The 12,339-nt window shown below is 44.6% G+C and overlaps 2 protein-coding genes across 2 annotated transcripts; both read left to right on the top strand.

Annotated features, from left to right (window-relative positions):
* The first annotated feature begins 626 nt into the window (after positions 1–626).
* On the top strand, positions 627–4,468 carry LOC115005670 (tetratricopeptide repeat protein 1-like). The gene is made up of 9 exons (XM_029427605.1): positions 627–771; positions 1,170–1,498; positions 1,601–1,745; positions 1,834–1,894; positions 2,963–3,075; positions 3,405–3,441; positions 3,539–3,687; positions 3,770–3,824; positions 4,282–4,468. The coding sequence occupies exons 1-9, from the start codon at positions 673–675 to the stop codon at positions 4,416–4,418; spliced, it is 1,125 nt and encodes a 374-aa protein (XP_029283465.1). The 5' UTR covers positions 627–672; the 3' UTR covers positions 4,419–4,468.
* A 6,981-nt stretch (positions 4,469–11,449) lies between these two features.
* On the top strand, positions 11,450–12,297 carry LOC115005669 (prefoldin subunit 1-like). The gene is made up of 2 exons (XM_029427604.1): positions 11,450–11,539; positions 12,075–12,297. The coding sequence occupies exons 1-2, from the start codon at positions 11,507–11,509 to the stop codon at positions 12,243–12,245; spliced, it is 204 nt and encodes a 67-aa protein (XP_029283464.1). The 5' UTR covers positions 11,450–11,506; the 3' UTR covers positions 12,246–12,297.
* Positions 12,298–12,339: the final 42 nt, after the last annotated feature.

Here is a 12,339-nt window from a genome sequence, read left to right as displayed (position 1 = left end):
CTGCTCTCCCTCTCTCCTCCCCTCCCTCTCTATCTGTATGCATTTATGTAAATGTTTGTTACTAACTCAGCATCCGGTGCATCATCCCGGAGTTTCTGTGTCTCTCATGTGGCAGGTTGCCACTGATAAAGTTAAAAAATATTATATTATGCCCTTTTATTTCATGAATATTAATGCAGTATATGTACTTCTACTTTTCTAGTGCAGTAAATAATTAAAGGGTCTGCTATTATATTATATACATATATATATTAGAAAATTAACTAAATACACAATATTGTTCAAAATATTATGTTATATATTTTTCATATATTAAATTTAGAAGGTATTTTGCATTAAGAATAAATGTGCCGTTTTTATAAACAGCAGGGGGCGGATATGAGCCGTAACACATTTAAAACTACAGAAGAAGAAGCGGGTCATCGTCCCGGAAGTGATATCATCGTGCATCGTCGGTGGGCTAACAGCTGTTAGCAGGTGTTAGCGGGTGAGAAAATAAATAAATAAAGCAGCTAAAATGTTTTTATTGTTTAATTATTGTGTATCAACCGTAATATTAATGTGTCACGTAGAAAACGGTTGACAACGAGCTTACAGTCGTGTTTGTTAGCCTAGCTGTTGCCAGTTAGCCTAGCAGCTAGCTGTGTGTTAGTTCCGTCACTGAGGCTCTTCATGTCTTTAACTGACGGTCAAACTGTCCGTTCAGAAGTCCCTTTGAAAACTGCTGATTTAACACCGCAGCTGGAACATTGTAGAGATGGTACAAAGGAGGTAAAACACAATAAAACTGCACTCAAGAAGTAAAAATACTGCGATGTATAACAACTAGAACTGAAGTAGAAGTAGTAAATATATAAATGTTTCGCATTCAATCAGTTCAGCTTCGGATTTTTCATGAAATAAATAAATACTAAATAAAGCTTCATTCAGACTGTGTTTCTGTGAAGGACAGAAGTCCTTGTAGTCAGTGTCTCCATTAAAGCTGCAGGATGTCCTGAGAATAGCTGTCTAGAGTTTGATGCATGTTCAGACAACTATCACTGAGGAAATGTTAGAAACAGATTTCTGAATGTATTTATGGACTGTTATACATGAGTTCCCTCTCTCTAAGTGATGAGCCACCCCGTTGCTTTGTGTTCCCATCAGTTTTATCTTTATTTTTGTTGCAGAGCTTCAACATGAGCAGCCAAGCGGCAGTTAAACCCAAAGAGCAGGAGGCGAAGGACGAGGAGGAGGATTTCTACGACTGCCAGGAGACTCTGGATTCTGGAGGCCGAGGAGGAGGAGAGGACTTTAAAACTGACAGACTGACTGACAGAAGAGAGACAGAGAGTGAGGGAGGAGGAGGAAGACAGGAGCAGGGCGACAGGCTGCAGGAGGAGCAGGGCGACAGGCTGCAGGAGGAGCAGGGCGACAGGCTGCAGGAGGAGCAGGGCGACAGGCTGCAGGAGGAGCAGGGCGACAGGCTGCAGGAGGAGCAGGAGGAGCAGGGCGACATGCTGCAGGAGGAGCAGGGCGACAGGCTGCAGGAGGAGCAGGGCGACAGGCTGCAGGAGCAGGAGGAGCAGGGCGACAGGCTGCAGGAGGAGCACGGCGACAGGCTGCAGGAGGAGGAGCACGGCGACAGGCTGCAGGAGGAGCACGACTCCGACTCTGAGCTCAATGAGGAGAAGATCCCGGAGGTGGAGTTTGACGATGACTACCTTAGGGAGGTGGAGAAGGAGCTGACTGAGGAGGAGAAAGAGGTGATTCCTGTTTGTATATAAAGAGGTGTTCAGGTATCTGCTGTAACACTGTAAATATGTGATATTAAAACCGTCTGTTCTGTTTCAGAGTCGACGGCAGCAAAGTTTAACTCTGAAGGAAAATGGCAATGGCCAGTTTAAAGCTGGAGGTAAGTGAAATCAAACTGTCCAGTATATGAACTGATATGAACCAGTATAATATGTATAATTGTATAACATATATCCACCGACCCTCCGAGCCATACCTGTCAACCCTCCCGTTTTTCCCGGGATTATCCCGTATTTGTAACCTTAAATAAATAGGCCTAATTAAAAAAAGTGTAAAGTGTCCTCCGGTAGAGCAGGTGGAGCAGTATTATATTTAACATGAGCTGAAAAACGTTACCCGCCAGTAAACACACAGAAGAAGAAAACAGGAACAATAACACAGAAGAAGAGAATATATGATGAGAGTCACAGTGAACGGGAGAGAGATGGAGACGCAGCTGTACCTGCCGAACAAGTAAAAACTTTATCTAAGTACAAATGTGAGGAGACCTTCACTTATTTATTAAAAGCAGAGTCGGGACAACTCGTGCTTTTTGTAAAGTGTGCCATGAGATGTTAGCATCGCACACGGCGGAACAATTGTCCAAGCACGAGCACGAGGCACAAACACACATTGTCAGTGACTTCATGTGTGACAACAACTGTGTCGGAGGAAAACCAAGAGACCAGAGCTGAGGGACAGATGTTGATGCTTTGCGCCAAACATAATGTCGCCTTCAGCTTCTGCGATGATTTCAGTCGCAGTGTCGCGACATGTTTCCAGACTCTGACATCACAAGGAAGTCCTCGTGGGGGAAACACAAGTCACACAACTCCTCCATCATCAAATACATTGATGATAATAAATAAATAAAATACATAAATCTTATAAACGTGTCTGTACAAGTAATACATACTTTAAATAAACATGTATTTCCCGTCCCTTATGTGTTTACGTTTACATTGGTGGCTGAGAGCTGTTAAAATATGGGCGGAGTCCGGCAAAACATTTCCCTTATTTTGAAATTCCAATGTTGACAGGAATGCTCCGAGCAGTGGACGACCACTCTACCTCATGAACCACAGCCGCCCATAACAGTTATACAGTATAACCAGTATAGCGTGTACAACGTGTATAACCAGTATAACCAGTATAGTGTGTATAACGTGTATACACTGTCGTCCTGCAGACTGGCCGGAGGCTCAGCGGAGCTACACGGAGGCGTTGGTTTTATGTCCAGTTTGTTTCAGCCGAGAGAGAGCCGTGCTGTTCTCCAACAGAGCTGCTGCAAGACTACACCTGGTAACAAGCACCATGCTAACATGCGAACTACGCGCTAACAAGATGCTAACTACAGACTAACGACATGCTTACAACATCCACCATCATGCTAACTACACGCTTACTAGACGGCAACTATGTGCAAATTACACACTGACAACAGACTAACAACATGCTAACTACAGGCTAACAACCGCTTAACAACACACTATGTGCAGGCTAACTACAGGTTGACAAAGTGCTAACAGCATATTAATAACATGCTAACAGAAGGTTAACTACAGGCTAACAACCGCTTAACAACACACTATCTGCAGGCTAGCTAGAGGCTAACTGTCTCTCTCTGTCAGGATCTGAAGGATCAGGCGATCTCAGACTGCACCAGAGGTGAGTGATGACATCATTCTTTACCAGTAAACAGTCAAGGTCACTGATTGGTTGCTGATTGATCTCTGTGATGATTGGTTGCCTGTGGTTAACGTAGCGATCGAGCTGAATCCAGACTATGTGCGGGCATTGCTGAGGAGGGCGGATCTTCACGAACAGACGGAGAAGCTGGACGAGGCTCTGGAGGACTACAAGAAGGTTCTGCAGCTGGACCAGACCCATAGCTGTGCCAGACAGGCCTGCATGGTGTGTTCACTGACCAAAACACTGGGCTCAAGTTGTATTTCACAGCTAACTGTCTCTCTCTTCCTACCTGTCTGTCTCTCAGAGGTTGCCTCAGCAGATTCAGGAGAGAAATGAGAAGTTAAAGGAGGAGATGATGAGTACGTTCTGCACCTGAACACACCACATTTTTGTATTCATGTTTCAGCTCATTTACTAATCAATAAGTATAACCAGTCAGTTATATTTATAGAGTGTTAAAGCTGTTCTCAGATCGGATTTGTGTCAGTATTTTCACAATAAAAGCAGTTATCATACATCATGAAGGAACCCCGGTAGCTCAGCCCGTAAAGCAGGCGGCCCGAGTACTGATGCTGAGTCCAACCTGTGGCCCTCTGCTGTACAGCCTCCCCTCTATCTCTGCGTCCTGATTGATTTCCAGCTGTATGATATCAGAAGGGAAAAAGCAACACAAAAGAAAGATTGAACTGAAAAACTGGTGTATTTTCACAATAAAAGCACACTGTTATCAGAGATGAATAAGGTGTTATTTTATAAATTTCATTACTGATCTGATGACCTGATACACGTCCCTCTGACCTCTGACCCTTGCTGCAGGTAAACTGAAGGACCTCGGGAACCTCGTTCTGAGGCCGTTCGGACTTTCGACCAACAACTTCCAGATGAACCAGGACGCAGACACCGGGTCATACTCCATCAACTTCGTCCAGAACCCAAACAACAACAACAGATGACATAATTTTGTGTTCAGAGGAAAATAAAGCTGATTGATTTGTTTGCTGTTTATTGTTGTTTATCAGTCAGGTTTAACGTGTTCTCTGGTATAAATGGTAACCGATGCTGCAGGTTAACACATAATGAAGAGATATTTAACAGATATTTGTATTGTATTTCGGGCCGTTATTAGTTCAGTTTTATTTTTTAATAATCACATTGTTGGTTATAAAAATATTTCATACTTCTCTGACAATCTGCAATCACTTTCATAATTGCATTATACAATTCATGATTATAATTCATAAGTAAGCTGTAATTAATAAAGTATTAATAATTTAAGAGCAGAATACATATATATATGTATGTATATACATGTATGTGTATATATGTATGTATATATTTGTATATATATGTATGTGTATGTGTATATATATATGTATATATATGTATGTATATATATGTATATAGTATGTATATATATGTATATATATGGATGTATATGTATATATATGTATGTATATATATGTATGTATATATATGTATATATATGTATGTATATATATATATATGTATGTATATATATGTATGTAATATATGTATATGTATGTATGTATATGTATATATATGTATGTATATATATGTATGTATATATATATGTATGTGTATGTATGTATATATATGTATATATGTTTGTATATATATGTATATATATGTATGTATATATTTGTATATATATGTATATATATATATGTATGTATATATATGTATATATATATGTAATATATCTGTATATTGTATGTAATATATATATGTATATATCTGTATGTATATGTATGTATATATATGTATGTATATTATATATATGTATGTATATATATGTATGTATATACAGTATATCTCAAAAGTGAGTACACCCTTTAGATTTTTGCAAATATTCTGTTATATCCTTTCAGGGGATAACATTATCCTACTGAAACTTTGATATAACTTAAAGTAGTCAGTGTGCTGCTTGAATAACAGTATAGATTTATTGTCCTTTGAAAATTACTCAGTACACAGCTGTTAATGTCTAAACAGCTGGCAACAAAAGTGAGTACAACCCCATAGTGAACATGTCTAAATTGTGCCCAAAGTGTCAATATTTTGTGTGACCACCATTGTTATCTAGCACTGCTTTAACCCTCCTGGGCATGGAATTCACCAGAGCTGCACAGGTTGCTTCTGGAATCTTCTTCCACTCCTCCACGACGACATCACGGAGCGCACGGATGTTGGACACCTTGCACTCCTCCACCTTCCTCTTGAGGATGCCCCACATGTGCTCAATTGGGTTTAGGTCTGGAGACATACTTGGCCAGTCCATCACCTTAACCTTCAGCTTCTTCAGCAAGGCCGTTGTCATCTTGGAGGTGTGTTTAGGGTCATTATCATGTTGGAAAACTGCCCTACGGCCCAGTTTCCGAAGAGAGGGGATCATGCTCTGCTGCAGGATGTCACAGTATATATTGGAATTCATGTGTCCCTCAATGAAATGCAGCTCCCCAGTGCCGGCAGCACTCATGCAGCCCCAGACCATGATGCTGCCACCACCATGCTTGACTGTAGGCAAAACACATTTGTCTTGGTACTCCTCACCAGGGTGCCGCCACACACGCCGGACACCATCTGACCCAAACAGGTTTATTTTGGTCTCATCAGACCACAGGACATGGTTCCAGTAACTCATGTTCTTGGATTCATTGTCTTCAGCAAACTGTTTGCGGGCTTTCTTATGCATCGGTTTCAGAAGGGGCTTCTGTCTGGGGCGACGGCCATACAAACCGATTTGATGCAGTGTGCGGCGTATGGTCTGGGCACTGACAGGCTGACATCCCACTTCTGCAACCTCTGCAGCAATGCTGGAAGCACTCGCACGTCTATTTTTGGAAACCAACCTCTGGATATGACGCTGAGCACGTGGACTCAACTTCTTTGGTCGACCCTGGCGAGGCCTGTTCCGAGTGGAACCTGTCCTGGAAAACCGCTGTATGATCTTAGCCACTGTGCTGCAACTCATTTTCATGGTGTTGGCAATCTTCTTATAGCCAAGGCCATCTTTGTGAAGCGCAATAATCCTTTTTTCAGCCGCTCAGAGAGTTCCTTGCCATGAGGTGCCATGTTGTCCAGCATTCAGAGAGAATTGTGCCCAAAACACCAAATTTAACAGCCCTGCTTATCATTTACACCTGAATCCTTGTAACACTAACGAGTCACATGACACCAGGGCGGGAAAACAACATCATTGGGCACAATTAGGACATGTTCACTATGGGGTGTACTCACTTTTGTTGCCAGCTGTTTAGACATTAACAGCTGTGTACTGAGTAATTTCAAAGGACAATAAATCTATACTGTTATTCAAGCAGCACACTGACTACTTTAAGTTATATCAAAGTTTCAGTAGGATAATGTTATCCCCTGAAAGGATATAACAGAATATTTGCAAAAATCTAAAGGGTGGGTAACTCACTTTTGAGATATACTGTATATATGTATATATGTATGTATATATTGTATGTATATATGTATATATATGTAGTATATGTATGTATATTATGTATATTTGTATTATGTTATGTTATATATCTTGTATGTTCTGTCTGTCTCTTCTTCTGTTCTTCTGTTCTCTCTCGTATGTTCTGTACGTCCTATCTGTCTGTTCTGTCTTGTCTGTTGTCTTCATTGTCTGTCTCTCTCCTTCTCTGTTTGTCTCTCTCTGTCTGTCTCTTCTGTCTTCTGTTTATGTCTCTGTTGTCTGTCTGTCTTGTCCTGTTCTCTCTGTTCTGCTCTGTATTCTATCTATGTCTGTCGTTGTATCTTCTGTCTCTCTCTGTCTGTCATTTGTATTTATGTCTTCTCTCTTCTTCTCTCTATGTATGTCTCTCTGTGTCTCTTCTGTCTGTTATATATCTTTTATGTACTTCTCTGTTTCTCTTATGTCTCTCTCTCTATCTCTTCTGTATGTCTCTCTCTCCTGTACTATCTGTCTCTCTTTTCTATCTCTTCTCTCCTTATCACTTATCGTGGTGGGAGGTTTGTGTGTCCCGATAACCTGAGAGCTGTGTTGTCTGGAGCCTGTTGCTCCTGTAGGGTTCTCCCAAGGCAAATTGGTCCTCAGGTGAGGGGCCAGACTAAGAATGGTTTTCACAAAAACGACTTCATGAAAGAAAGGAAAGGAAAGGAGAGACCCTGGCCCGGAGGAATCCCGGGCCCCCGTCTGGGAGCCAGGCCCAGAGTGAGGGGCCCGACACCGCGAGCGGTCCTGGGGGCCCGGTTTGCCAACGGAGCCCGGTCGGGGCACAGCCCGAAGAAGCTACGTGGTTGCCTCCCATCCTCCATCCTGTGGCCCACCACTCATGGGAAAAACCGCTGGGGTCGGGTGCGCTGTCACACGGGTGGCAGTGATGGTCAGGGACCTCGACGGACCAGACCCGGGCAGCAGAGGCTGGCTCTGGGGACGTGGAACGTCACCTCTCTGTGGGGGAAGGAGCCGGAACTAGTGCGGGAGGTGGATCGCTACCAGTTGGATCTGGTGGGGCTTACCTCCACGCACAGTCTTGGCTCTGGAACCGTACTCCTGGATAGGGGTTGGACTCTATTCTTCTCCGGAGTTGCCCAAGGTGTGAGGCGTCGGGCCGGGGTGGGGATACTCACTAGCCCCCGGCTGAGCGCCGCTACGTTGGAGTTTATCCCGGTGGACGAGAGGGTCGCCTCCCTACGCCTTCGGGTTATGGGGGGGAAAACTCTGACTGTTGTTTGTGCCTATGCCCCAAACCGCAGTTCTGAGTATTCGGCCTTCTTGGAGACCCTGAATGGAGCCCTGCAGGGGGCTCCAGTAGGGGACTCCGTAGTCTTGCTGGGAGACTTCAACGCACACGTGGGAAACGATGGAGACACCTGGAGAGGCGTGATTGGGAGGAAGGGCCTCCCTGATCTAAACCCGAACGGTCGTTTGTTGTTGGACTTCTGTGCTAGTCATGGAATGGCCATAACAAACACCATGTTCGAACATAAGGATGCTCATAAGTGCACGTGGTACCAGAGCACCCTAGGCCAAAGGTCAATGATCGATTTCGTAATCGTATCATCTGATCTGAGGCCGCATGTTTTGGACACTCGGGTGAAGAGAGGGGCGGAGCTGTCGACTGATCACCATCTGGTGGTGAGTTGGATCAAGGGGTGGGGGAAGACTCTGGACAGACCTGGTAAACCCAAACGGGTAGTGCGGGTGAACTGGGAACGTCTGGAGGAAGCCCTGTCCTGGGGATCTTTAACTCACACCTCCGGCGGAGCTTTTCAGCCATCCCTGTGGAGGTTGGGGGCATTGAACCTGAGTGGGCGATGTTCAAAACCTCTATTGCTGAAGCTGCGGTGATGAGCTGTGGTCTCAAGGTCTTAGGTGCCTCAAGGGGCGGTAACCCTCGAACACCGTGGTGGACCCCGGTGGTCAGGGAAGCCGTCCGACTGAAGAAGGAGTCCTTCCGGGTTATGTTATCCGGGAGGACTCCGGAAACAGTTGCAGGGTATCGAAGGACTAGAAGGGCGGCAGCTTCTGCCGTGTCAGAGGCAAAGCAGCGGGTGTGGGAGAAGTTCGGAGAAGCTATGGAGAAGGACTTTCGGTCGGCACCAAGGTGCTTCTGGAAAACCATCCGGCACCTCAGGAGGGGGAAGCGAGGAACCATCCAAGCTGTGTACAGCAAGGGTGGGACCCTGCTGACTTCAACTGAGAAGGTTATCGGCCGGTGGAAGGAGCACTTTGAGGAACTCCTGAATCCGACTAACACGCCCTCTATGGTTGAGGCAGAGCTGGAAGCTGATGGGGGATCATCGTCAATTTCCCTGATGGAAGTCACTGAGGTAGTCAAACAACTCCACAGTGGCAAAGCCGCAGGGGTTGATGAGATCCGTCCAGAAATGCTGAAGGCTTTGGGTGTTGAGGGGCTGTCTTGGTTGACACGCCTCGTCAACATTGCGTGGAAGTCTGGGACAGTGCCTAGGGGTTGGCAGACCGGGGTGGTGGTTCCCCTATTTAAAAAGGGGGACCAGAGAGTGTGTGCCAACTACAGGGGTATCACACTTCTCAGCCTCCCTGGTAAAGTCTACTCCAAGGTACTGGAAAGGAGGGTTCGGCCGGTAGTCGAACCTCTGATTGAAGAGGAACAATTCGGATTCCTGTCCTGGTCGTGGAATAACAGACCAACTCTTTACTCTTGCAAGGATCCTGGAGGGGGCCTGGGAGTACGCCCATCCGGTCTACATGTGTTTTGTGGATCTGGAGAAGGCATATGACCGGGTCCCCCAGGGTGATACTGTGGGAGGTGCTGCGGGAGTATGGGGTGAGGGGGTCACTTTGAGGGCCATCCAATCCCTGTACGCCCAAAGCGAGAGTTGTGTCCGGATACTCGGCAGTAAGTCGGACTCGTTTCCCGTGAATGTTGGCCTCCGCCAGGGCTGCGCTTTATCACCAATCCTGTTCGTGATTTTCATGGATAGGATATCGAGGCGTAGTCGTGGAGGAGAGGGGTTGCAGTTCGGTGACCTGAGGATCTCATCGCTGCTCTTTGCAGATGATGTGGTCCTTATGGCATCATCGGTCTGTGACCTTCAACAGTCACTGGATCGGTTCGCAGCCGAGTGTGAAGCGGTTGGGATGAGGATCAGCACCTCCAAATCCGCACCGTTGTGACGAAAAGAGAGCTGACCAGAAGACAAAGCTCTCAATCTACCGGTCGATCTTCGTTCCTACCCTCACCTATGGTCATGAAGGCTGGGTCATGACCGAAAGAACGAGATCACGGGTACAAGCGGCCGAAATGGGTTTTCTCAGACGGGTGCTGGCGTCTCCCTTAGAGATAGGGTGAGAAGCTCAGCCATCCGTGAGAGACTCGGAGTAGAGCCGCTGCTCCTTTACGTTGAAAGGAGCCAGTTGAGGTGGTTCGGGCATCTAGTAAGGATGCCACCTGGGCGCCTCCCTAGGGAGGTGTTCCAGGCACGTCCAGCTGGGAGGAGACCCCGGGGAAGACCCAGGACTCGGTGGAGAGATTATATCTCCTCACTGGCCTGGGAACGCCTCAGGATCCCCCAGTCGGAGCTGGAGGATGTGGCCCGGAGAAGGGAAGATTGGGGTTCCTTACTGGAGCTGCTGCCCCCGCGACCCGATCCCGGATAAGCGGTAGACGATGGATGGATGGATGGATGTATGATAGTATGGACAAGTAGTATATGAGAACATAGACGATAGGATACATATGACGTAAGATGTATACATAGACGATATGAGATACAAGAGCTATAGTATACATAGTACTGTAGAACATATGTACATATGTATATGTATGTATATATGTATATATATGTATATATATGTGTATGTATGTGTATGTATATGTATGTATGTATATGTATGTGTATATATGTATATGTATATATATATGTATATATATATATATATATACATATATATATATATGTGTATATATGTATATGTATATGTATATATATATGTGTATATATATATAATTATATATATATGTATATATTTACTATATATATGTATATATCTATATATGTATATGTCTATATATCTGTATCTCTATCTGTCCTATATGTTCTCTGTATCTCTCTGTATTATATGTATCTCTTGTCTCTCTCTTGTCTCTCTCTCTCTGTGTCTCTCTCTGTCTCTCTCTCTCTCTCTCTCTCTCTCTCTCTCTCTCTCTCTCTCGTCTCTCTCTTGTCTCTCTCTCTCTCTCTGTCTCTCTCTCTCTCTCTGTCTCTCTCTCCTTCTCTCTCTCTCTGTCTCTCCCTCTCTCTCTGTCTCCTCTCTCTCTCTCTCTGTCTCTCTGTCTCTCCCTCTCTCTGTCTTCCTCTCTCTCTGTCTCTCCCTCTCTTCTGTCTCTCCCTCTCTCTCTCTCTCTCTCTCTCTCTCTCTCTCTCTCTCTCTCTATCTATCTATATATATATATATGTGTGTATATATATAAGCGGCGCGGCAGCACCTTTACAGTAAACCAAAGAAGAAGAACCCGCACATGCGCAGTGTGGGTCTGATTGAGTGTTGGTGAAGATGTCTGCGCCCATAGACCTGGAGCTGAAGAAGGTAACTATATAATATTTATAAAGTATAAATTATAAGTTATATATTATATATTATACAACCAGTATGCTTCCTGAACTCATCTGTGTCTGTGTTTAATGAAGTTCCGCTTAAATCTAACGTCAGGTGTTAGCAGCAGGGTTAGCACTAACTGTTAGCATGAGGAGCTAACCCACGCTACACATTTATATTAATATGCAACCTACACATTTAACAGGAGAGAAAAAGAAGGCAGCGTCAGGTATAAAGATATTTATCTTTAAACTGCAGATATATAATCGTAGCTTCACAGACGTGTGGTGCCATAGACTGTAAATAAATAGTTTTATTATAAACATTCTGTTATGAAGTGTTGTTACGATACCAATAAGACTTTGATAAGATACCTGCCTTAAAGTCTCCATACTGAAACCTAAAACATCAGGAAAAGTAGAATAATGACAGAACATGGAACTTAAAATTCGTATTTTATTATTATTAATTTAATAAATGTTTGCATGACAGTGGAGGGTGTTTGAGTGACACCTGTCTCTTGTAGGCGTTCTCGGAGCTGCAGGTGAAGATGATCGACACGCAGCAGAAGGCGAAGTTGGCTGATCTGCAGATCGATCAGCTGACTCGAGTTCAGAAACTCGCCAAGCTAACCAACGCAGAGATCAGCACCCTGTCCGACAACACAAGGCTCTACGAGGGAGTCGGACGCATGTGAGCCTCCATGACAACCAGGATCTTTGATCACCTGGCCAGGTTACACTGACATCACAAGGACAGATTATAAAGTGTTGTGTGTGTGGTGTGTGTGT

This window comes from Cottoperca gobio, unplaced genomic scaffold (genome assembly GCF_900634415.1).
Source record: "Cottoperca gobio unplaced genomic scaffold, fCotGob3.1 fCotGob3_339arrow_ctg1, whole genome shotgun sequence".
NCBI classification, from domain to species: Eukaryota; Metazoa; Chordata; class Actinopteri; order Perciformes; family Bovichtidae; genus Cottoperca; species Cottoperca gobio.
The sequence above is the reverse complement of the archived record's forward strand: the minus strand, read 5'-3'. Positions and strand labels throughout refer to the sequence as shown.